Consider the following 24,921-nt stretch of genomic DNA (forward strand, 5'->3'; position numbering starts at 1 on the left):
GATTGTAATCCACACAACCTGCACGGACACAATTGCGAGAAAAACACAACGTTCCTCTCTCATTATCATCTCTCTTTTTTTAATGAAATTAACAATGCCATCTTAACTCACACAAGTTCCTGGAGATCATCAACAATAAACAATAGACATCAAATTATACATGCATAATAAATAATATTAATGGCATTCGTATGTATATCAAATTGAAAGACAGTGGTAGTCAATAGAAGTCCATGTAAAGATCACGTGACCATACCTTGTCATCATTGTGATTCGCTATGATAGTTCTTGCCTCTCTGGCGTATAAATCGGTGGAATATATTCCATTATATTGGTGTGAAACACTTTTATCGTCTCTGTACAACTCCCACCAGAGGTTCTTCCTGTGGGTATAGTGGTCAGTCTCTCCTCCAATTATGCCTTTAAATATAAACAGTATTTATCAACATGATAGATGCATATATCTGCAGAGGGAAGAAGTTCATAGTGGTTTAGCGGCTATAAAAAGATATCTTTTGACTACAAATGTGGTTTTAATTAAAACACTTTTTACCAAACGCTTCAGCGTGGTATTAAGAGTTTGTTTTCAGGGGTGGGTGATACCAAGGTGGGAAATGGATGCACATAAGGGGTTAATTCCTTGAATTGCAATATAGAGGGTTCAGGCCGAAATACAATATATAGTGTTTTCATGTTTCGTCTGATATTTCTGTGGTATTCTGCTGCTGTAAGTAATGCACGATTTGTTCCGAAATTCAGTATTTTGTGTGCATTCCAGGGTTATTCGTTTTTTGCTGAAAACACCCCTATTTTTTAATGGCAGAGTCGAATAGTTTCACTCCCACTGGGAAATCTGCATTGTTGCTTGAATGAGAGCTAATTAAACACATTTCCCAGACCGGCGAAAGAGTATGCAACAGCCAATTTTAACAGCCTGTCACATGATTTTAGTCTGAATGTCAACATGAAAAGAGGCTCACCATTTTACGCAGGAGTAATTGGGAGTAGAACATGTGAGGGATAGTATTAACAGAGATGTGTATACTGGAAAGTAATAACTATCATACTTTTGCACTCTGAGCATTCCTGTTTTAGTATATTGGTTTGAAAATGTTGAACTTGCATGATTTGCAATGTGTTTTTTTATACTGAAACTCCCCTATTGATCAAATTCCGGGTTTGAACGAGAACGACACACCACGTGATTCATTTGAATACAATGCTGAAGGCAAGCATGCCGTGCTACTGTGGTACTCCACTGACGGGATGACTTACTAGTACTGCATGCTACAACTTCGCTTCTGATGTTGCTTGCTAGCCGTGGATTGAATCTTGAATCTTGATTACCGGTTAAAATGTTGCTCATTTGGCGTTGGTAATCTTTATTTGGAACTGGGTAACGCCGCAACGTCGCCAGCAGAAACCTCCTGGTACTTCGTACTATGATAAAACTCAGTCAACATACACCAAGTTCTGTCAATCGTAGTATTCTATGTGATGTACACCTAATATGCAAAAAATGTTGCTAAACTGGATAAAAATAGCAGACGAACATTTATTTACAAAATAAAAATACTTCGGTTGCCAATGAAAACAAGCCGGTAAAAAACAAGCAATATGTTTTCGGCTGTTACCATGGTAGGACATGAACGTGAAGCTAACGTCGGTTTATAACTAAAACCAGGCACCTTTATACGAGGTTCGCAAAATAACATTCAGTCTTTAGAAGTCCCTTTATTTTATTGCTAGGACGTATTCAGCCGTTAAATGTATTATTTCCAACCGTTTTCGATAGTATTTTCTAGATTGGAGGCAGCATTTAGATTTTATTCAAAGTTCCATTGGGATTACGTTGACAGTGTAACAATGTCGGCGCCAGTGATCTCTTACCAGTGCGCAACGTAGCCAGAATAAAAGGCATGATCATTTGGCCACTGCTATTACAAGACTGGTAGGAGGTAATAAATTTGGGGCAAAAGTATTCAAAAAACAGATTTTGGCTGTTGCCATGGTAGCGGTGGGTCAGGATTGTTTTTCCAATTAGTGATGGTACGATCTGCCTATCAAGTTTGAACAAAATCAGCCAAGCCCAAAAAATTCACAGAAGAGTTAAAAAGCCATTCCTGGTGAACAGTTACTCTAACTTTGGGGTCAAATTTCTCATTAATGAAAAAAGATATAAAAAATTCAAATAGTAACTTTGTACCCACACTCAAACCGAGTACAATGAGCTATGTCTGAGGTGTTGTATCACAGGGAATTGGACAAACTTATGTATTTTAATAAATTATTGAATAATAAAATGTTATATAACTTTTCTTTTACCCCCTCCCCTTCCTGGTATCTATTTTTAAAATCACATTTCCGTCTGCTATTTTTGCCAGGTTCAAATCGTTCACCAATCGTTCATTTTTGGCATGTTAGATGTACATCACATAGAATACTAGGATTGGGAAAACTTAATGTATGTTGACCACCTGGAAACTGAGTTTTATCAATCTTGAAGGGCTCTCTGAACATCCACCCGCAGCCTGGACCCGCAGTAAAATTAGCCTTTTCACTTTGGCGCGTAGATGTTTTGACTTGACAAGTTGTTTGACAGCTAGCAAAAAGATTGTGCGACGCGCATCGTCGGCGGCGTCTTTTTTATGACGTTTTGAACACTTAGTCAATTTGAGCAGTATTTATTCGGACAATGACTCAAGTTTAGACGTCTGATTATTTTATTTTCACACTTACAGTGACACGCGTTCTACACTGACACGCGTTGCTAGGTCGCAGCATTGTCTTGGAGCATATTAATGGGCAATTGGGTTCCCCGACCTAAATTTCTATCCCGATTTGTTGCACGTTCTTTCTTTAATATGAAATAATCAAATATGGGACATATGTAATAATAACAACAGAACTCCATACCTTTCCAGTGGCTTCGCTCGTAAAAGTACGGCAGCAGGATACACCGCATCACTCGTGAAAATAACTTCCACACGCAATGAAAGCCACGGGGAGGGTATGGGGTTCTGTCATAATACTTCATTATCACTGAAAACATTTTCCCCCTGAAATAAATTCCAGTGAAAATGCCATTTCCCTCACACTCTATTGAGACACAGCACAGTGAAAATTGGATTCACATGTAATGCTTGAAAACATGTCAGCAAAAATAAATTAAGTGAAATTCTACGTGACTTCATAAGAGTTGGAAATGAACAAATTACACCCGATCCTACCACTCCATACACAATGTAAACTACACCCCAAAACATCCTTTCGCCCATGGGTACTATCGTGTTTCACCAGTGTATTCTATTTGACTTCAGGAGAAATTGAAATAAACAAATTAATTATAATTTCAGCCTCTAGTTGAGCACTACCTCGTCTTTATGTCAACTTTAAGTTATTCATTGCCTACATCAGTGACTTCAAAATATATGTTTCAATCCCAAGAATTTAACTCGCTGTTAATTGCATGGGAGTGCCAGTCTTTCATGAATTACTGGGATTACTGGGAACATGAAGCTGTAACTAAATACTGGTATAAGCACCGGTTAGGCAGGCTTGAACTATGCATGTGAAGCCACCTGAGAGGTATATTCAATCCAATAGATTTCTCATTGTTTGGTAACTATTTGCTGCAAATGCAGCAAAAATCAATATAAAAATATTACCCACACAGCATTCTACAGGTTACTTGTTTTATTAATTGATTGTTTTAAATTTGTAATCTCGTCATTTTTATCAATTAACCTTTCATATATTTCTATCAACTATTCTAGCTATGTTTGGTCAGTTTATGCAGATGCCATTTAAATAGATCATTTCAATGTTACGTGTATAATTGTATCTGTCTACGTCATCAAATCCGCCATTTTATTTAATCTCGTTCGTAGCTAGTCGCGCTAGTTTAATTACTAGCAAAGTATTTACCACCAGGTATTGGTGGGTCAAATGTTTTAATTGACGTACGGACAAATTGTAACGTTCGGTACAGATTTGGGAATTCACAAACAGCGTGGGTCGAAACCTGGAATGAAATTAAAGGATGTGGACGTAATCGCACAGATTAACTGAAGCACCAATAAATCCATCGTCCGAATCTCACGGTTTCGCTAAAGCCGGCTATTCATAACGGGCCCATAAAGTTGAGGCTTCGGCTGAATAAATGGTCCTTGGCTGGCGAAGATGCAATAAATGACAAACAATATATTAAGTCAGGATTACACGTACTTCATGTACGCTTCTGTTTTTTAAAAACTTTCCACAAATATTAACAATCTCGGCAAATCTGATTAGTGTGATTTGAGGTCTAACAGATGTGACTACCATTTTCACAGTAATGTATTTATTGAGCTGCGCATTTTTAATTCATTTGTAGTGCTCTTCTACACACACACACACAGGCGTGTTGATTAACGACTTAAGTCTGACAAAAGTTACGCCGCTTTGCATTTAACCGTGAGTGATTGTTAAATGAAATTGTTTCATTAGATGCTAAATGTTCCATGGTGTAAGTGTAGTATTTATATTGTGGACATAATATCGGAGCATGGCATTATTAGCGATATTATGTATTTAGTAATACATGATAACGAATCCCTTAATATCCACTTGATATTTCCCCGTAATCATTAGTGATCTTAGAATTGACATCACGCCTCTGGCGTTAATAATATTTTATAGGTCGTAAGGGGATTTAAAAATGTAGTTGCACTGCTTTGCAAATACACGTAGTTTAGAAGAATGTGTCGTAGTTGTCGTAGCAGTTAGACAAAGACAAAAACTATTGCAAGATAAGAAATAGGGGGTGTGGTCAATAATCAACAAGACGTCATGTGTGATCACAGGAAAAGACTGAGTGTGCGCATACGTCTCGCCCATTGTTAAGCGTACATCCTCATCTGAGCACTGTTATCACATTATATTGTACGAAGTCCGAAAACGGAAAATAATTGGTCTGAATGCCTTGCTTGCATGCTTCCGTTCTTGCGTCCCCACATGTATCTTTAATATGTCAGGGCCAATCCCATTCACACTTCATACATACATCATACGGCAAATCTTGGTAGACAAATGCTTGTCCATTCGCTCCACGGTCTGATTTTATGCCTAAAATTTATCAAAATCAATCATTTCTGCCTTTCCGGAACCGGATCCCAGTCGTGTATGGATGGATTTCGTTCAAACTTGGTACGTACATTGGACATAATGGGACCGTGATGTACATAATTGTAATTTTGGGATCAGATTCAAAATGGCTGACTGACAGCCATTTTGTTTTAATTATTGCTGTTCAAGAGCCATATCTCTGACATGCTTCGACCACTCATGTTCAAAATGTACATATACATCATACATCATGTCAAACATGATGTCAAAATGGTAAATTATTAACCCCACACTAAACGGTTGTCGTAACGTACATGTTTATTACCTTCTGGTCAAATATTAAAAAGCAAGACGTGAACAACTCGGGAAAAGCTAGAAATGATAATTTTCCTGATGATAGACGGAACTAGTCTATATGCATTTATTATTTTTATCAATTACATGTTTTAGGCAAACAATTTCTTGCTTTTACTCGAATGTAAAGGCATTCGGCTCTGGCTTCATCAATATTATGGCCATGACTACCATCTCTTGGGCAGGCAACAAATCGTGATATTGTCCTCACAAACATGTGTTATTATTTTATTGTTTAAGAGCCATGTCTCTGTCATGCTTTTACTGATTGCAGTGGAACTTAACATTTGTTTCAAGTTTCAAGAATCATTTCGATGTTGTTTACTATAAATCAATGGGAATTCCTATAAGGATTTGTTTTAACCTGAAAGAATAATGGTTTGTTGTTTAAATGATTCGTACAAATTTATGCAAACATTTGATATTGCTAATTCACATACGATGTGTTTTGCATTGCCTGCAACCTGCATTCACCTCAAGCACTGTCCACTTATCGCCTGACGATCGCCCAATGAGAACGCACCATACAATATGTAAATATTTACCAAAAAATGAATCAAATCCTCGATTAATGGGAAGACACGCTTCTTTGTAGTAACCAAGGTGCCATTTGCCGATAGCGTGTGTAACATAGTTGTATTCTTTCAGTTTTTGAGCTACCGTTACTTCATTTACCGGAAGACATTTTGGTTCATGTCCGCCAATAATCCCATCTTGTAGTTGCAGGTTTATCTGGAAATACAGAAAGATTTCAATACAATAACTCACAGGGACAACGAAAAGAGCTTCTAGTGCTGAAGAAAGAGTTCAAGATTAAATTTCCTGATAGGAAAATATTTATTCCACCGCAGGTCCCCGCGATACTGCTATATGAAGGCGAGGATGGTAAACTGGTGCGCATCAAATATGGCGAGAAACCACCATGGTAATCAGATATTCAAGGGACTGATTCACAAATTACGAAAGTTGTTATTATGAAGGTCACAGGTCAAATAGTAGACACAAAGAAACGATTGATTTAGCGCAGCAGAGTCGGTCCAAGTTCCCGGGGACTTTTTTCTTTCTTTATTTACTATGGTCAGTAAGGTTGGTGTGTATAATTTAATATATATTTTCTGTTTTTCTATTTCTGGCATGTTTTTCCATCCACTACCATGGTGGTGGGTGTTTTGGCTGTTTTTTTATGAGATGTGGGGCGTTTTTCATATTTGGAATTATGGCTGATTTTTCATTTGGGCTCCTATCGCTAAATGTAAGGGGTTTTAGGAACAACATAAAAAAGGAAAAAATTGATAGATTGGTTGAAACGAAAAAGTAACGAGATAATATTGCTGCAGGAAACGTATTGTACTAAAGATATGGAGGAACGGGTATCAAAACAATGGAACGGCAAAATTTATTATTCCCGTGGTTCATCACACAGTAAAGGAGTATGTATTATGATTAAAAATAATTTTGATTTCAAGTTGAATAATATACTGTCAGATGAAGAAGGCAGATTTTTGTGCTTGGATATAACCTTTCAAGATTTACAAATATTAATTTGCAATATCTATGCACCAAACTATGCAAATAATCTAGATCTTTAATTTTTTTCAATTATGTTTTCAAAAAATTTGGAGGAGTGCAACCCAAATGGTGAAAAATATGTGATAATGGGGGGAGATTTCAATATTTGTATGCAACCAGCATTAGATCGCCAGGGCGGAAACCTGAGGAAAAATGTTACACTTACACGAAATATTACTGAAGGTTTGGATGCCTTAAATTTAATAGATATATGGAGAGTAACAAATAGAACCGCAAAACAATATACATGGCGCCAGAAATCTCCTATCATACAAAGCCGTTTAGATTATTGGTACATTTCGAACATTCTCCAGGACAATGTTAAATCAGTGACAATTGATCCATCTATCTGTAGTGACCACTCAGTAATTAATATTTCATTTCAATTCCGCAGCTGGGTGACACAAGGTAAATCTTACTGGGAATACAATAATAGTTTATATAATGATAGGGAGTATGTGAGCCAGTTAACTAACAACATTAACCAATGGGGTAATGAGTTTGCTGACACTGACGAGAGGTTAATCTGTGAATTAATAAAATACAAAATTAGATTGTTTACAAAAAAGTTTTCAAAGATAAAGGCCAAAGAAAATCAAAATATACTTTCAAAACTTGAAGTCGAAATCAAGGATACTGAGCAAAATTTAAACAGCAATACAATGGATTATTGCGTGCAGTTGAAGGAACAAGTTGATAAAATTTGTGATGAAAAAGCCCGTGGGTCGATAATACGTTCTAGATGTCTGTGGTACGAACAAGGAGAAAAAAGCAACAATTTTTTTCTGGGGTTAGAAAAAAGTAATAAAGCAAAAAAAACAGTAAAGCGTTTATCTATGGAAAACACAGATACAACTGATCTACTAGACATAAATAGGCAAATTAAACAATTTTATTCAAAATTATATTCCGCGAAAAGGGTTAATTTACTAGATGAAAATGCAAATAATTTTTTGCGTAACTGTGACATACCAAAACTCAGTGAGAATGATAAAATGTTGTGTAATGGTAACTTAACTTTAAATGAATGTTATATGGCCTTGCAGTCATTACCGAATAACAAAACACAAGGCAATGATGGTCTCTCCTCGGAGTTTTACAAAACTTTTTGGCATATAATTGGGAACTATGTGGTTAGGAGCTTAAATAAATCATTCTTAGAGGGGGAGCTAACAGCCACACAAAAACAAGGTGTCATTACTTTAATTGCGAAAACAGGAAAAGATAAAACATTACTCCAAAATTACAGGCCAATAACTCTTATTAATGTGGATGTTAAAATTGCATCAAAAGCTCCGGCAAAGCGTATTATAAAAGTTCTACTAACAATTATCCATTCAGATCAATGTGCCTTTGTAAAGGATAGGTTTATTGGGGATGCTGTACGAACAGTACTGGATGTCATGTGGTATTCAAAGCAATGTGCCTTTGTAATGGTTAGGTTTATTGGGGATGCTGTACGAACAGTACTGGATGTCATGTGGTATTCAAAGCAATGTGCCTTTGTAATGGTTAGGTTTATTGGGGATGTTGTACGAACAGTACTGGATGTCATGTGGTATTCAAAGCAATACAACAGGCCTGGAACCTGGACCTGGAACAGAATCGCTGGATTTTCATAAAGCATTTGATTCTATAAACAAAGGATCTATTGTGGAAGCATTAAAGGCTTTTAATTTTGGGGACTCATTAATTAAGTGGGTTAAAACATTTTATAAAAATATCTCCTCCTGTGTTATGAACCATGGGTACTCTACTGGTTATTTCCCGGTCGATAGGGGGGTGCGCCAAGGGGACCCTCTATCCCCGTACCTTTTTGTAGTAGTTATAGAACTGCTTGCAATCAATATTCGTAGAAACCCACAAGTAGTTGGTTATGAATTTTTAAAAAAAACATATCAAGTTAGCAATGTATGCAGATAATATCACCTGTTTTACCAATGAAAAGTCAATTGATAATTTATTTTGTATTATTAATAACTATGGATTATGCTCGGGTCTAAGACTGGACGAGGATAAGACAGAAGCCCTGCTCATGGGCTATGGCCATAAACCCAAAAAAAAATTAATCTGGACTGATGTAATCAAAATTTTGGGAATTTATCTAACATATGATGTCAAGAAATTTATTGAAGAGAACTTTAAGAGTAAATTAAAGCGACTAAAACAAATCTGTGGATTATGGTCCCAGAGGGCGCTGTCTATCATCGGGAGAATACAAATTTTGAAAACGTTTGGAATATCACAGTTTGTGTATGTAGCAACAATGGTTCAAACCCCTAAGACAGTTATTAAGGAATTAAAACAAATAATGTTTAATTTTATATGGAACGGTAAAGACAAAGTAAAACGTAATACAATAATTGCTGACATTGAAAAGGGTGGACTAAAGATGATTGAAATGGATTCGTTTACCATGGGAGGCCAAGCCGGATGGCAGGTGATTATGCGAGATGTGCTAAGGAATTTTGGTGGTAACATACTTTTTCTTTGCACTTACGATGTACAAGAACTGAAAGAAATTGTCTCGCCATTCTTTCTGGATATCTGCCTTGAATGGGCAGCATTTGCACAAGTTATCCCTGACTCACCAAATATAATAGACCATCAATGGCTTTGGAATAACAAATATATAAAAATTTGGAATCATTCAGTTTATTTCAAATCTCTGGCAATTAAAAATATTAATAGAATTATTGATTTATTTGATAATAAGGGCAACTTTCACATCTGGAATTACTGGCAAACAAAGGGATTATCAACTTTAGATTATTTACATATTCAGGGATTAATTTCTGCAATACCGAAAAAGTGGAAAATTCAAATTCATAATAACCGTCACAAGTGGTTTGAACCAGAAAATATAATTTATTTTAATTCATCATATATACATATAAATTCATTAACAAGTAAACTAGTATATAAGCATATGTGTAATAATATAATAGAACCTCCAACAGTTAAATCTAGGTTGGAGGAACTGTATGATGTATCTCCAGTAATTATTAAAAAAAAAATCAGTCTACCTTACACCACTACAATTTCAACAGATCTTAGAGCTTTTCAGTTTCAAATTATTCATAGATATATTCCAACGTTTTCAAAACTTTTTGAATGGAAGTTAGTAGCCTCCCCTCTCTGTGTTATGTGTCATACAGAAATTGAAACCATGGAGCACTTGTTTGTGGAATGCCACTGTGTACAGTCATTGTGGGAAACATTGCAGCAAAACTGTAATTTAATTTCAAATACAGATTGTAATGTACAAAATATTATACTTGGCATTTATGAGGTGAAAAATTTTATGTTGAATCATTTTATTTTATTGTCTAAAAGATACATATACAAATGTAGGGGAGAAGCGAAAATCTTATCATTTTTTGGTTTCAAGGCATACATAAAAGACCATGAACATATAGAACATCAACTTGCTTTAAATAGAGGCAAAATATTATATCATTATCAGAAATGGGAGCCAGTTAGGATTTGGATTAACGTATAGCAACTCATTCAAGCCAGCAGTCAACACTGCTAAATTTTATTAATACCAAGGAAGCGAACTGGTTAAAATGTTATTTTGTAATTGTAAATAATTTATTTCTGGCTATTGAAATAGTACAAACAAAACATGACAGCTGGCTTTGAAGGGTACAAAATAGAAAACGCCACATTACCCCCACATCTCATTCTTGTTTTCTTTCAGTTTTTTGCTTTTGTTACTGTATATTTTTATGTTGTGTGAAAAATATAAAAAAATATTATAAAAAAAAAAAAAAAAAAAAAAACTCACAGGGAATAGAACTTCAAGAAAATTAACTAATTAATTGATTAAGCGCTCGGTCACATTTCAATTAATAACAGTCATGAAATCTGTCTTTGAACAATAACAGTTCGAGTTTACTGAGGGCTGAGCACGCATTCATGACAGAACGAGGAAGGTTACATACAGGCGTCATGAGCACGTTTGTCTCGATTGTTCACTGGTTGAATACACATCTTTCTCTCAATTGGACCAAAAATATGCATTACAATGTATTTACGAGTCCCAGGATATATATTGTAATTTGTTTACATAGGGTGTGCGCGTGCGACTCGAAACACTCTTATTAAAATATTGATATTACAAATTCATGGCGAGGCTTAATTTGTAAATACAATTATTCATCATACTACCGAGGATAAACTTTAGGGTAAATATAAAACGATTTTTAAATATGGGAAAATAACACCAAACTTTCATATTTCACATTTTGACAAGATCAGTTTGGCAGGCAGGAGTATGTCTAATGATGTTCAAATGATTCTGAGAACATTTTTGTATCTATAATAGACACATTGACTTCGAGAACTTGACATTCTGAATGTAATTATTATGCCCGATTTCATCGTCTATTAACTGACATGAGCCAACTTAACGAAAACTCGAGAGTTATGTGGTCACACTCCGTGCTCTTTTCATCACTGAAGGTTCATAGACCAAGCAGTAGTTAACGGTGTAAAATTATTACTGTATTACCAAATGGAATCATCGCAAATACACGTTGTCCTGTTGACTGTTGAAGCTTTAGATTTGATTCAAGTTCGAAAATTTCAAATCGATGATGCTCGAAATTATTACTACAGAAACAACAATTACAGTCACCTTTAAGAGGAACAACTCTTTAACACAAAATCAGGCCAACCTGAAGATGACATCATTTCCGGAAGGTGGTTAAAATAGCGGCGATCGTCCCACGGCGCGCATTCGATTTTTGTGTAAATAGTAATGCATTTAACACGGGTATATATGTCACATGGAACAGGTATTCTGTATATAGGTTTCGAATGCCTCAAAATCGCCATTTCTGGTAAAACTTTCCAAACCCGCGATTGGGAAAGAATGTTGCAAAATTTCCATTTGGAATTTACGCAACGTCCTGTCCATTTAATGTGTCACCATAATTTCAGTAACCCGTTTTTTCCGAATGTTACGGGGTATGTTAGGTATGAATAATTGTTTATCTGGCCATTATTTTGTGACGAAGCATTTGTTTTTCAAAATCCAGACAATTCTCTCAGTGATTGTCTTGTGTATCACCATGGAAGGTACTAACGTTAGTACCTTCCATGGTATCACTTAGGCAAATCTTAGCGTTATAGTTCAAGTGTACTCGATTTGTTGGGGATCTAGTAAGTCCCCCAAATGTATTATTCACAGGCGAGAAACGCGACAGCTCTATTGTATACTAAACACGAAATATTTGTTATTGTATTTCAAATATATATGATACAATGAACAAACTAATATGCATACCGTCCATATAAAGCAAAAACATTGCTTTTTTTAATTTTTCAAACGCCTTTAGTGGGTAGCATCTCGGAATATTTTTTAACTAGGTGGGGAGAAACGTTGCATGTCGCTAAGCAATTTTGTACCACCCTTTCTCGCTAACTTAATGGATGTTGGCTACGAGTTCATAATCACACACGCATGAAGTACTAGTATCAAGTTCATAATATGTTGTGTAATTGTTTAGGCAATGGATAATGTACAAACAGCAATGCAAAATATGTTGGAATATTGTACTTTCGTTATGTGTCTTATAATGTTGTAATACATTGATAAAAAACACCCGTCTTACCATGTGCTTGCCAGTTAAGAACATTCCCCTCGTTGGTGTACACACCATGCCAACGTAATAATTCTCCAACCTCACCCCGTCGTTGACAATTGCATCTATATTTGGCGTGTAAATGGACGAATTATGGTAACCGACATCGTTCCAACCAATATCATCCATCATAATAAAAACAATATTCGGTGGGTTGTCATGACAGCATACATATGTAAAGTATACGGCAAGTATTACTACAGATCGTGAAGCAATCCACATGATCCCAACTATATGTGATTGCTTCTAAATTCTGAACGGTTACCGTACATGCAGGTTATATAATATATATACATGTATATATATGATATGCCACGTGATCAACATTGTATGAAATCACGTTCTATCTATTGTTATGACGTTTTGAGTGTATAATACAAGCACCTCATAATTAAAAGATAGACACAGATACTATAATACATTGGAAAACATGGTTGACAAGTATGGCATTAATAATAAAATAAATGCGATTATATCTAGTGATATACTCATCTGATATCCTACTTAAGCAGCCGTCGCAAATCATCCCCAAATATTTGTATTGATATTGGATTACAAATACTACTTTGGAAATAAGACTACTTCTAATCAACCAACACGTGTTATTAATCATGAACATACATGTCGGCTTTACTTCTGATACTTCTATATTCGAAACTTCCGGATTATTTTTCTCCTCATCGCATACAATCCTTTTCATTTTCGGTGCTCAGACAGACTCAGACAGTACGTTATCGTTATCGTTACCCATCATACCTAGCGCGTAAACTTAATTTCAAAGTAAGAATCGTCATACTGTTATTTTCAATAATTAACAGTTTTAACACTTAACACTTGTAGTTTGCGCGAATGCATACCAAGTACCTGTAATAAGTTCGGTAAACAGATTAAATTCAACATACACGGTGTTGTGGTCAATGATGAAATTAGTAAATTGGTAGACACAGCGCAAGGCAGTATATTTGATTTCCTAAAATTTAATCGATGAGCTCATTTTTGTTCATAGCTTCTATTGGGGGCGTCTCAATGTTGAATTCCAGCTAATATGGTGATTACATCACACCTGTGTGAATTTGCGTATGATCTATACAAGTTCTTCTAAGTCTAATAATATATAAACATTTCACTATTATTTAAAAATGCACAATAAAATACAATGTTACTTATTTTGTGAGATACATTTCGAAAACGATGATGTTCACATTAAAAACTGATAAATGTTGCGTGCCCAAGTAACTGGTAACTTGATTCATGTGCACAGGAGGCGGCACGATATTTTGCATGGGAGGGGCGATCTGCTCACCAAGCTTGCGCCGAAGGCGCGACCTTACTAGGGGATCCGGGAGCATGCTCCCCCTTAAGAATTTTGAAATCTAGACCCTCTGAAATGCTATTTCCTGCATTATGAGGGCTAAATTTTGCTGACACAAAGGGTTTCAGCTTGATTTTGGAGGGGCGACGCCCCCAACATTTGTTTCGAGGGAGCTATCGCCCCCTCTGCCCCCCCCCCCCTGTGCCGCCGCCACTGATGTACATGCACATTCAACGACTGGATTATGTTATCAGGAGCATGTGGACAGATGGTATGTACTTTAAAAAGCAACAATGACTTGAACCGAAGGCCTTTTAGAATTCTACAAAAACTGATGGTTATTCTGAAAAAAATAGATCTGGTGGTATTGTCACTTAACAAATAGCTGGACAATGTATCGATAGAGCCAGTGTCGGCAGCTGAGTTTTCATTCGCAGCGGCCTCCATGTGCGTGTTTGAACGATAAATGATTTAACTCAAATTCACGTATTTACAGGATCAGAGAATTCCAGACTGTTCTAATTCCGTGCCGACATCCATCCAAGAAGATTATAGGATCGTTAGACAGACTTTAACAGGTAAATGCAGTCCGATTCCTATAACGAGTGTGTTGGCATAATTTCGTGTCATATTACATGTGCGTTCAAATAATAGTCAATTTATACAAACTCGAAATAATATTTCACATTTTTTATTCAAATAATGATAACATATTAAAGATTAATTACTAGACTTTGATATTACTACATGTTTCAGATTTAAGAGGAAAATAAAGTTTTGGTCAGAGTGGACGAGACGATTTTGCTAATATTGGAAATTAATTTTGTCCTCTTAATAATGACTCAGATTTACAGTTTAATCGATTGCTGGCGCCCTCACATTGCATCATTTAAGCCTCGATACCAGATAACGGTTAGCATACATATTTGTAAACATAACATGTTAAAAAAACTTTTAAATATATTTTAACTGTTATTTGACTGTAATGTATTTGTGATTTTGTGTACAGTTGTATTACAATGTATTTTATCAGTTTTGTATCAATATTTTTCATGCGCCTGAGAAGCAGAAGGAATGTAAGTGAATACATACTAGGACATTATTATTATTATTATTATTATTATTATTATTATTATTATTATTATTATTATTATTATTATTATTATTATTATTATTATTTAAATAACACGAATGGGTTTCACCATGGTCTCCGCTGGAATTCAAAACTTTATAAAGCTATTTATCTTCCCAGATGATGACTTGTGTAGATGAGAAATGAGGTCATTTTGATATGATAACCTTAATGACAACGGAGTCTTTCTTTGTTTTTTGTATTCCCATTCCTTGCATGCCATTGTTATTATATAATCAATATTAATGTGTAAATTAAATTTGTAATTTGTGGAATCGGGTGGGTTTTTTTTTTAATCGTGGTTTATATTCATAGAATGAAACGATTGGTTTAAAAAGGCGGAATTTCATTTTCAATCACACCTTTCAAAACAATGGTCACTATTTCTGCACTGAAGGTGTCTGGTGCAATTGCAATTGGTTTTCGGGGATGTAGCGTGGTTATTAATCGACCTACCAGTAATAGATATTAAACTATATACTATATTGTAAACAATTAATCTTATTAAAACAAGATCGTAGTTCGAGCTTTGTTTTTTCATTTTTTTCATTTATATATTTTTCATTTACTATATTTTATTCTTCCTTGCAATTGTTTCCAACGTTTTGAATTAGAAATAGAAAACTAGCAGCCTGTCGGCTGATATAGCTCCGCTGTTTGTGATGCATGCTCTGAAAGCAATGACTAAAAAGCAATTTAAACTTAATGCTAGCTGCTTTAATATTCCAAGACACCAACTTTCTTGATTTTGTTGCAGAGAATATTTCACTAAAAGTAGAGAATTGAAGATATCTTTACGAAATGGACAAATCTAATAGAGGTCTACCCAAGCTGCATGTGTACAAGTATCAAAGAATTTGGACTACTGGTTTTGAAGGACAAGTCAAAAATATGTTTTTTGATGAAAAATGACGAAAATATTTGCTAAAAATAGAGAATTGAAGATGTTGACAGGAAGTGAACAAATCTGATATAGGTCCACCCAGGGTACCCACAAATAAAGTTATAAAGCAATCAGATTAGAGGTTTTCTAGAACAAGTTGAAAATAACATTTTTTACCAAATATGACAAAATATTCACTAAAATGAGAGAATTGAAGATATCGTCATGAAATTTAACAAATCTGACTGAGATCCACCCAAGGTACAAATACCTACAAATACATTTACAAAGCAATCAGGTTAGAGGTTTTCAACAAGAAGTTGAAAATAACATTTTTACGAAAAATGACACAAATATTCACTAAAATTAGAGATTTGAAGATATCGTCATGAAATTACCAAACAGAGATTCACCCAAGGTACCTACAAATAAAGTTACAAAGCAATCGGATTAGCAGTTTTCAAGAAGAAGTTGAAAATAACGTTTTTGACCAAAAATTACAAAAATATTCATCAAAATTAGAGAATTGAAAATATTGTCACAAAATCAACAAATCTGACAGAGGTCCACCTGATGTACCTACATATACAATATCAAAGTAATCAGACTAGCAGTTTTCAAGGAGAAGTCAAAAATATAATTTTTTTACTAAAAATTACAAAAATATTCATCAAAATTAGAGAAATGAAGATATCATCACGAAATGGACAAATCTGAGAGAGGTCCACCCAAGGTACCTACATACCAAGTATCAAAGAATTTGGGCTAGTGGTTTTCAAGAAGAAGTCGAAAATAGCATTTTTGACCAAAAATGACAAAAATATTCGCTATAAATAAGACAATTGAACATATCCACACGAAATGAACAAATCTGAGAGAGAACCACCCAAGGTACCTTCCTAGAAAGTTTCACAACTATACAGTTTGTGGTTTTTAAGTAGAAGTCGAAAATGTAAAGTTGATGACGGCGGCGACGACGACGACGACAAACGACGGACAATCAGTAATACTATAAGCTCCGCTCGACTTCGTCGACAGCGGAGCTAATGAGATGCAAGTAATATAACATATAAAATAATAACAAAATATAGTACTAATAAAATAAAAAATATACATTTAAAAAAAATACACGTCATACAATATACCTATTTAATCAGATTGCGTGGGCAACCAGCGATGTCAAATGATACGATTATGGACAGAGACAAAATTGATACGAACATGTACTTACAATCACAAGCAGAGTGAACACCCTTTGATGCTTTTGTTGTCTTCAACCGACAATTCAACTGATAATACTTAACGGGTTTATCGGGGGATTACTAAACGCAAATATTCAAATTATCAGTTTTGTATTGATTACAACCGTCACGTGGAAGGTAATATTACCTTCCATGAAAATATATACAATAACAACAAGCAAAGAAAATGGCGACGACATTTTATAATGATTCTGCCGTTTAATTGCTCGTTAAAGTACCAGAAAATAATAAAATACAACAAAAACAAAACATGTGCTTCTCAGGTGACATTTTATTTTAATTTGGTAACTCAGAAAAAAAACCCGCTGTAGTTTACTTGCATTTTAAGACGTATTTGGACGTGACAAGAGACAAATAAAATAGCCACAGCTCATTTGACTGTTTTCTCCTGAAATCCAAACTTTTCCGAAAGCAAAGTCTGCGGTACATAACATGTGCATTCATAAGGCCGTTGCGTCGTCATGACAGCCGTCAAGACATACCCTAATAAAACTGCAATGCTGCGTTTGGCCACGAGTTCCATAACACACAATATATCCCATTCAGATGTTCATGGCATTGTCGTTCGTCGTCGTCGTTCTGACATCGAATGCCAACATTTCTGATGGAACTAATTTGTTGGTAAATCGGGGATATGTATATCAATGAGTACCCGATCATGAACAAATATTATAACTGAACTGACAGAATTAATAGATCAGCTTTAGATTGATTCTAGGCGCCACCCGTAGGTGACATTATTGAGACTTCGTTTGTACGACTTCTTGTATGGGAAAGAAAAAAGTGGGTATTCGCCCAGTTTCGGGTAGGTTTGCAATTACCTCATTTTTCCACTAAACGCCCCCCCCCCAAATATTGATTGCAGCGAATTCATCATGTAATACACCACATGAAAGGTACTTGGATTCAATAGTTTGGCCGAAAGCGAACAATGTCTCTTTAAAACTTAATTGTACTACAGACGAATGTTTACCCAAAAAGTAGGATTTTGATGTGAAGTTGTGAACGGTAAAATTAAATACACTGGCCATATTCTTTAAAAAACCTGAGGTCTATGTCAAACAAGAGAGAAAATTCAAGGTACGGATCTAGGTATAAAACAGAAAATAGTTGAGATGAATATATCATTGAAATATAATCACTAAAGTTATGTTAGTACAAATGTAAATCTGAATATGAAATTTAAAAAAATTGTGCTCTTCGTTTTTAATTAATTTTTGTAGAAATTCAGCAGGAATTTTCATTGGAATGTTAATAATTAGCCATATGTTGTCCAAACTAAACCGTTACCAATCGATACAATAGCTCGAAAAATATCTGCTGTTGTTGATGTTTTAGGTTCGAAAACCTTCATTGAACAACTTTTTCAATAGGTGAGGAAGAACTAAGAAATGAATTACACATTGTACACGAGAGATTTATTTTTGTATTTTGAATTGGTTGATACTGTGCCGCTTTGTCAATGTAACGAGGTGTTGTACACGATTTAATTATGTAATTATTTTAACAGTGTAAAGTGATAACAGCCCGTACTTAGAGGTAGGATTTGTAGCCCAAATTTGACACTACACATACAAAAGTCTGAAATTAAGTATTGCTACGTGCCCCAGATGTCGCCCCTAATGCACACTGGACTTCCCAGTCATTGGATAAGTACCTGGGTTATGAATGTACGGGTGTTGTAAATCAAATAACGTTTGACACAATAAACTGTGTGACATCATCACTGATACTCATGCTTCGACCGAATGTTCCTTTGTGTTCTTGCTACAGATTTTGACTGGCGGGAGAATCTATGCTAACCGGGCAACCACGACCTCTAGCAAGTGGAACCACATTCTACTACATGTGAACTCTAGTCACCTTTTGCATGTCATTGTCCTGGATATCCAAAACCGCTGTCTGTTGTATTCTATCACTCGCCGCGACTTGACACTCATCAGGAAATTCACCAGATATTCATAGACTCTCACTAATTACACCATGCTTGTTAATTTATAGATCTATTATTTTCTGGCCAGTTTATGTCTGTGATATTTTACAAATATATCTGTGAATTGTATTGAATGTTCGCTCGCCCTCTTATCGTATAGTTACCAGTCCAAAAACATTGCATATCAACACATCAAAAAGAGGTCTAGCTCAGCTGCAAGAACTCATTTCCATGTACCACAAGTACAATGCTAACATTGAACTGTGAGGAATATACAAAATTGTTTCGAATAACAAACCTGTGCCTCTTAACACAATCATATTTTGTCAATTGACTATGCCCTTGTTAAGCCAGCCTGACACTTGCACGATTTTGTGTCACGCATTGCGCAAACTAGTCGTGAACTGGCGTGAAGTGTGCGTAAACACGTCGTGACACGTCGTGACTGCGTGCCATGTCGGGACAAGAATTTTGAAATGTTCAAAATTTTGGTCACGACAAAATTTAGCGACCGGGTCGTGAACTATGCGCAAACTGTTCGTGAACTCGTCGGGACGATGCGGGAGGATGCGTGCCAGTGCGCGCCATGCCACGACTGTCACGAATAGTTCACGAACAGCTCACGTCGAGTTCACGAGTAATTCAAGACATGTTCACGAATTGGTGCGCGTCGCAGCGTGGCCGTGCCTTCCCACTGACACGGTCACGTGTACTTCACGCATTGATGGCACGAGCAGTTCACGACTAGTTTACGCACTTCACGAACAGTTTGCGCATGACACGAGCAGTTCACGACAAGTTCACGAGCAGTTTACGACGAGTTCACGAGCACTTCACGACTACTGCGCGACAGTGGCGCTCGAGTCGGTGCAGGGCTTCTTGGACACTGCTCGCCATTCCAGAGATCGCCAGCGAAGAGACAACATGCCTAAAATAAATCAGACACAAAGAAGAGCAACGCAGAGAAGGCCAGAAGCTGCTGCTCTTCAACAATGGCTAGAGCAGCTGCCAGGTATAGGCATCTTCTCTTCCCTGCAATGATTGTGTCTCTGACATTCAGCATGTTGTCTCTTCCACAGCCAATCTAAAAATGACCAGGGGTTGGGGAGGCCCCCTTTTTATATGGCGTGCCCAAGTCGGCACGACACCGTCCGAATTGCGCAAACTCGTCGTGCCAATGCGGGAAGTGCGTAAACTATGCGCAAACTATGTGTGAACTCGTCGTGCCAGTTCGTGTCAATGTGGACACTGACGGGCACGCATTCGTGAACTATTCGTGAACTCGTCGTGAACTTGTTGTGAACTATGCGTGAACAAGTCGTAAACAGTGCGGGAGCCTCCCAGTTCGTGCCCCAAAATGGCACGACTTGCCACGACAAAATCGTGGCCAAAAGTCGTGCAAGTGTCAGCCTGGCTTTAGTGAGCGGTTCTAGTTCTTCGAATTTCATGTAAACAATGTATTTTGCACGCATTGTGTACGTTGCTATGAGCCCCATATCGAACAGGACGCAGTGTGACGATCACCGTCCCTTAAATGTCAAGTAGGTTGAGATGGTGAATGCATGTCATGGTATTTGTGTGTGGTATTCACGTTGAAGTGGTAGTTGTCTGGAAATCTGGATAAATGTCTTTTTGAAGGTTCACTTTATTATATTCCCTTCTATGTTAATTTGATTCTGTCTTCTTCAAGTTATTACGTATATTGAGCCGCCACCCAATTCTTTAATGTCTCCCTAGTTAAACCAATTTGTCGCTCGGAATCTGTAATTTAGCAACTAACGGATTTTAGTGTTTGCCCATTCTAGGCACTTTACACATTTTAGCCTGTATTTACTCGACAATATCACAGGGGAAAAATCCCAACCTCACAGACAGATACTACAGACGAATTAATGTGTAGTTGCAACTGTAACCACACATTAATTTGCCTGTGTAACAGTTCAAAATGCATACAATCTAGTCATCCTAGGGTCGGGGTAAACTTGCTCTGAGGGTCCGCAGGTGGCTGGTGGGGCCAATCTGCACTCGGAAGAGTCTCTTGGCAGTGAGGACAGGGAATGGTAGCAGCTGCTACAGTGTTGTTGAGCCTGTTGTTGGCCGGTCTGCGGTCTTTAGCAGCAGCAATCGTGTTGGCCTTGCATACTTTAGCTTCCTTGTGAGCAGCTGATCGCCATGTTCCTCTGTCTTGAGTCTATTGCTCCCATGTTGAAAGTCTTCAGTTCGGCTTTTAGTGTGTCCCTGAAACGCTTCTTCTGGCCACCTTGGGAGCGTTTTCCCTGCTGTAGCTCGTCAAACAGAAGTCTTTTTGGGAGACGCTCATCTGGCATGCGAGCTACGTGTCCTGCCCAGCGAAGCTGAGACTGCATGGAGATGGTGTGATTGCTAGGCAGGTCAGCACGTGTTAGGACCTCAGAGACTGGGATTCTGTCTTGCCACTTTATGCCAAGAAGTTTTCTGAGGTGGGGAGGTGGGTGGTGTGAAAGTGGTTCATCTTCCTGGCATGACGCTGATAGACTGTCCAGGCTTCACAGCTGTAGAGCAACATAGTGAGAACAACAGCTCGATACACCTTGATCTTTGTCTCCGTGGTGATCCCTCTCCTGTTCCAAACATGCTTGTGTAGCCTGTCGAAGGCGGCACTCGCTTTAGCGAGTCTGGCGTTGACTTCGTCGTCAATGACCAAATTTCTAGAAAGTGTGCTACCAGGGTATCTGAACTTGTCCACTGCGCTCAGTCGCTGCCTGTTGATAGTGATGTTAGGTTCAACAATAGGGCTTTCCTAGAGCTGGATGATGCATTACCTCAGTCTTTTTAGTGCTAATGGTAAGGCCAAAGTTGTTGCAGGCGTCAGGGAACAGGCCAATGCTGTGTTACATATCAGCTTCAGTGGCAGCATTGAGTGCGCAATCATCAGCAAATAGGAAGTCATTGATGGTGTCAATCGAAACCTTGGTTTTTTGTAGCCTCCTGAGGTTGGACACTGAACCATCAGTCCGGTACTTGATGCCGATGAACTTTTACCACGAGTTACACAATTCGTGTAACACAGCAATAATTAACCTGATGGACACCAATATAGTGTAGTACAATTATATACATATAGAGACAGGAGTGCACAGCGCTCATTCTTACACATACTACGCCACACATGAACTAAGTGAAACCATAGTTTATAACAGCAATTATGCTCGGTATGGTTACACATCTCCGGCAATATCGCCCACCCCTGCAATTGTTTGTCAAACGCGGCATTCATCACACACCAACGTTGATACACAATTGTTGAAGGTGACGTAAACATGCACTACACACACCGCAGCAAGGTTGGTAACTGTGTGATAAGAGGGAGAGACAGCATTAATTGACAATACTATTCACAGATATATTTGTAAAATAACAAATAATAAACTGGCCAGGACAAGCATAACTGAAAGCCAAGGACTAACTAGTGAATTTCCTGATGAGTATCACGTCGTGGCGATTGATAAAAAGACAATACAGCAACCAGTAGTGCTACACACCCAGGCTAATGGTATGCAGTCGTTGACACTAATTCACACGCTGAAACATCGAAAGTCCACCTTAGCAATGGTATCACATAGTTTCCTTAAGTTTTGGACTTCAGACTTTGATGTTGAATGTGGATCTACTCACCAGGGGTCGGGTCACCTTATTAGCATTGACACTCCCCGCCAGCCAAAGTATGGAGCAAGGGCACAAAAGAACACACAGTCAAACCTTAAGTACCGATGATGACGTCAAACAATTTATTGGTTTACAGCACCCAGTTACTCGTCTAATGACTGGGAAGCCCAGAGTGCCATTAAGGGCGGCATCTCGAGCATACAGCACAAATTACTTCCCGACATTTGTACATGCAGTGTCAAATGCCCCTAAATTTGGACTACAAATGTGAGTACGAGCTGTTATCACTTCATACTGTTATAATAATTAAATACATACATGTAATTCATTTCTTTTGAATATAATTCGAATCAGAGATTTCCAGATCACTCTACTGAATGAGCTAAGCAGGTGATTTGTGGTTCTCGCAAACGTCATTGGCCCAACGGTCCTCGCACGTTTACGGTTTACTAGAACCTCGCGACCCTAAATGGGCCTTCACCAACACTTAGTGTCCTCATAACCGCCCATTAACTATCAATGAACATCATAACAATAAGCACGAGACAAAGAGTAGTATAACTGCAATATTATTCCCTTTGGTTTACAATTTATTAACCAGAATTTCCATTTAAAAGCGTTTACCTGTTAAGTTAAAGTGAAAACTATTACAAAACTGTAAGCAAGTTATTATGCTATTACCTTAAAGCGGGAAGGTCGTCACCTGCGCACGCGCGGGAATTGAGTCCCAAGCGACGATAACAACACACGCTAAAAACGCAAAGGCTCATGGGTAGACGCTTGATTGTAAACAATGACACGCTATGACCAACTGACGCATGCGCAGGTGACGACTCCCCCGCTTTAAATAGCAGTGGTCACACCGGTCTTTGTCCAATGTGGGTCCCATGCAATGCATACAACGCGTATAAATAAACATATACCTTTAAAACCAAAGACAATTCCCAAACAGAGGTGACTTTATAAAAATACTAAAAAGAAGACATAGTTACTGGCAAGCGAAAAATAATAATATATCATTGCACAATATATTGCTAAAACGAGTGAAGGATATCCTGTATTGAGTTATAATTGAGAAAATACGTCGCAATTCAATTGTACTCGCCCTTTTATTTTAAATACTGTGACGTAAACTTCTATTCACACATGAATAAAATTGAAAGATATATTAACCCCTCAACCGCCAGATATTTTTCCCACCAAAAATTCATTGTAAATTTTACAAAATGTTTCTTGAATTTCAACATAATTGCGAATCGTGCAGACAGTATCTGACATTGGCTTTTATGTTTTGATAAACAAATGTTGTTGATTTTCATCAAGATTTCATGTCAGGAGCAGACTGTACATAAATAGTTTGTGAATGGCGCCAAAAGTTGACATTGACGCTCCACTTAAATATATATGTCTAGGAACAAATAGGGTGTATACACTATAACGATTATATAACAAACAAACAAACATCAAATGTAAAATAAAAAGAACGTGGGCTTTGAAAATCTTTACTCAATTGCAGACAGCGAATTCTACTCGAGAATGTGCATACACGCCACATAGCCACATTGTGATATTCATGCCATTGAGCACGAAAATAACCCCGACTTCATCTTGTTGGTATATATAGATCAAAATTGCCGCATTGAAACCATAACTAACTACACCTACCAAATGACTGAAGAGACTAAACAACAACAGCATCTTTTTCGTTCAGCATTTTCTAGTAAAGTAATCTTTTTTTTTCAATCAGTACCCGTTGACTAATTTCTTCGTTAGCATTAACATATCGGGCCGTCTTTTAACTTTCAGTTAACTGATTTATCCAATAATCGTGTTGTTTCATATTCAAATCAATTTTTATCTCAATAATTTCCGTAATACACATCGAATGTCTATTGACTTGTTTCCGCAGTACAATAAGTCGATGAAAAAGAGTGACACAATGACCATCGAATTGGAATTGGAACAAAGCATTACACAATAAATCAATCAAAAAATAACAAATTTTGAATGAAATGCCAAAACATTCCTTTAAAAGGTGGTGGATCAGTATTTGTTTACCGCATAAACAAACATA

The 24,921-nt window shown here is 37.0% G+C and overlaps 1 protein-coding gene and 1 long non-coding RNA gene across 2 annotated transcripts in view; both read right to left on the reverse strand.

The window, feature by feature from the left end:
• Window positions 1-12,809, reverse strand: part of LOC100369301 (arylsulfatase B-like) — a 35,158-nt gene extending 22,349 nt beyond the window's left edge. Inside the window, exons 1-3 of the mRNA XM_085507329.1 lie at window positions 12,651-12,809; window positions 6,006-6,192; window positions 257-420 (exon numbers count right to left, since the gene is read on the reverse strand). Coding sequence (XP_085363455.1) covers window positions 257-420; window positions 6,006-6,192; window positions 12,651-12,809 — 510 coding nt within the window. The remainder of the gene's footprint in view (window positions 1-256; window positions 421-6,005; window positions 6,193-12,650) is intronic.
• Window positions 12,810-23,403: 10,594 nt separating this feature from the next.
• On the reverse strand, window positions 23,404-24,302 carry LOC144355797 (uncharacterized). The gene is made up of 2 exons (XR_013421307.2): window positions 23,709-24,302; window positions 23,404-23,550 (listed from the first exon to the last, which is right to left on the reverse strand). It is a non-coding gene; the product is annotated as an uncharacterized LOC144355797 (long non-coding RNA).
• Between the last annotated feature and the right edge of the window lie 619 nt (window positions 24,303-24,921).

Source organism: Saccoglossus kowalevskii, chromosome 13, assembly GCF_978046115.1.
Source record: "Saccoglossus kowalevskii chromosome 13, keSacKowa6.1, whole genome shotgun sequence".
Lineage (NCBI taxonomy): Eukaryota > Metazoa > Hemichordata > Enteropneusta > Harrimaniidae > Saccoglossus > Saccoglossus kowalevskii.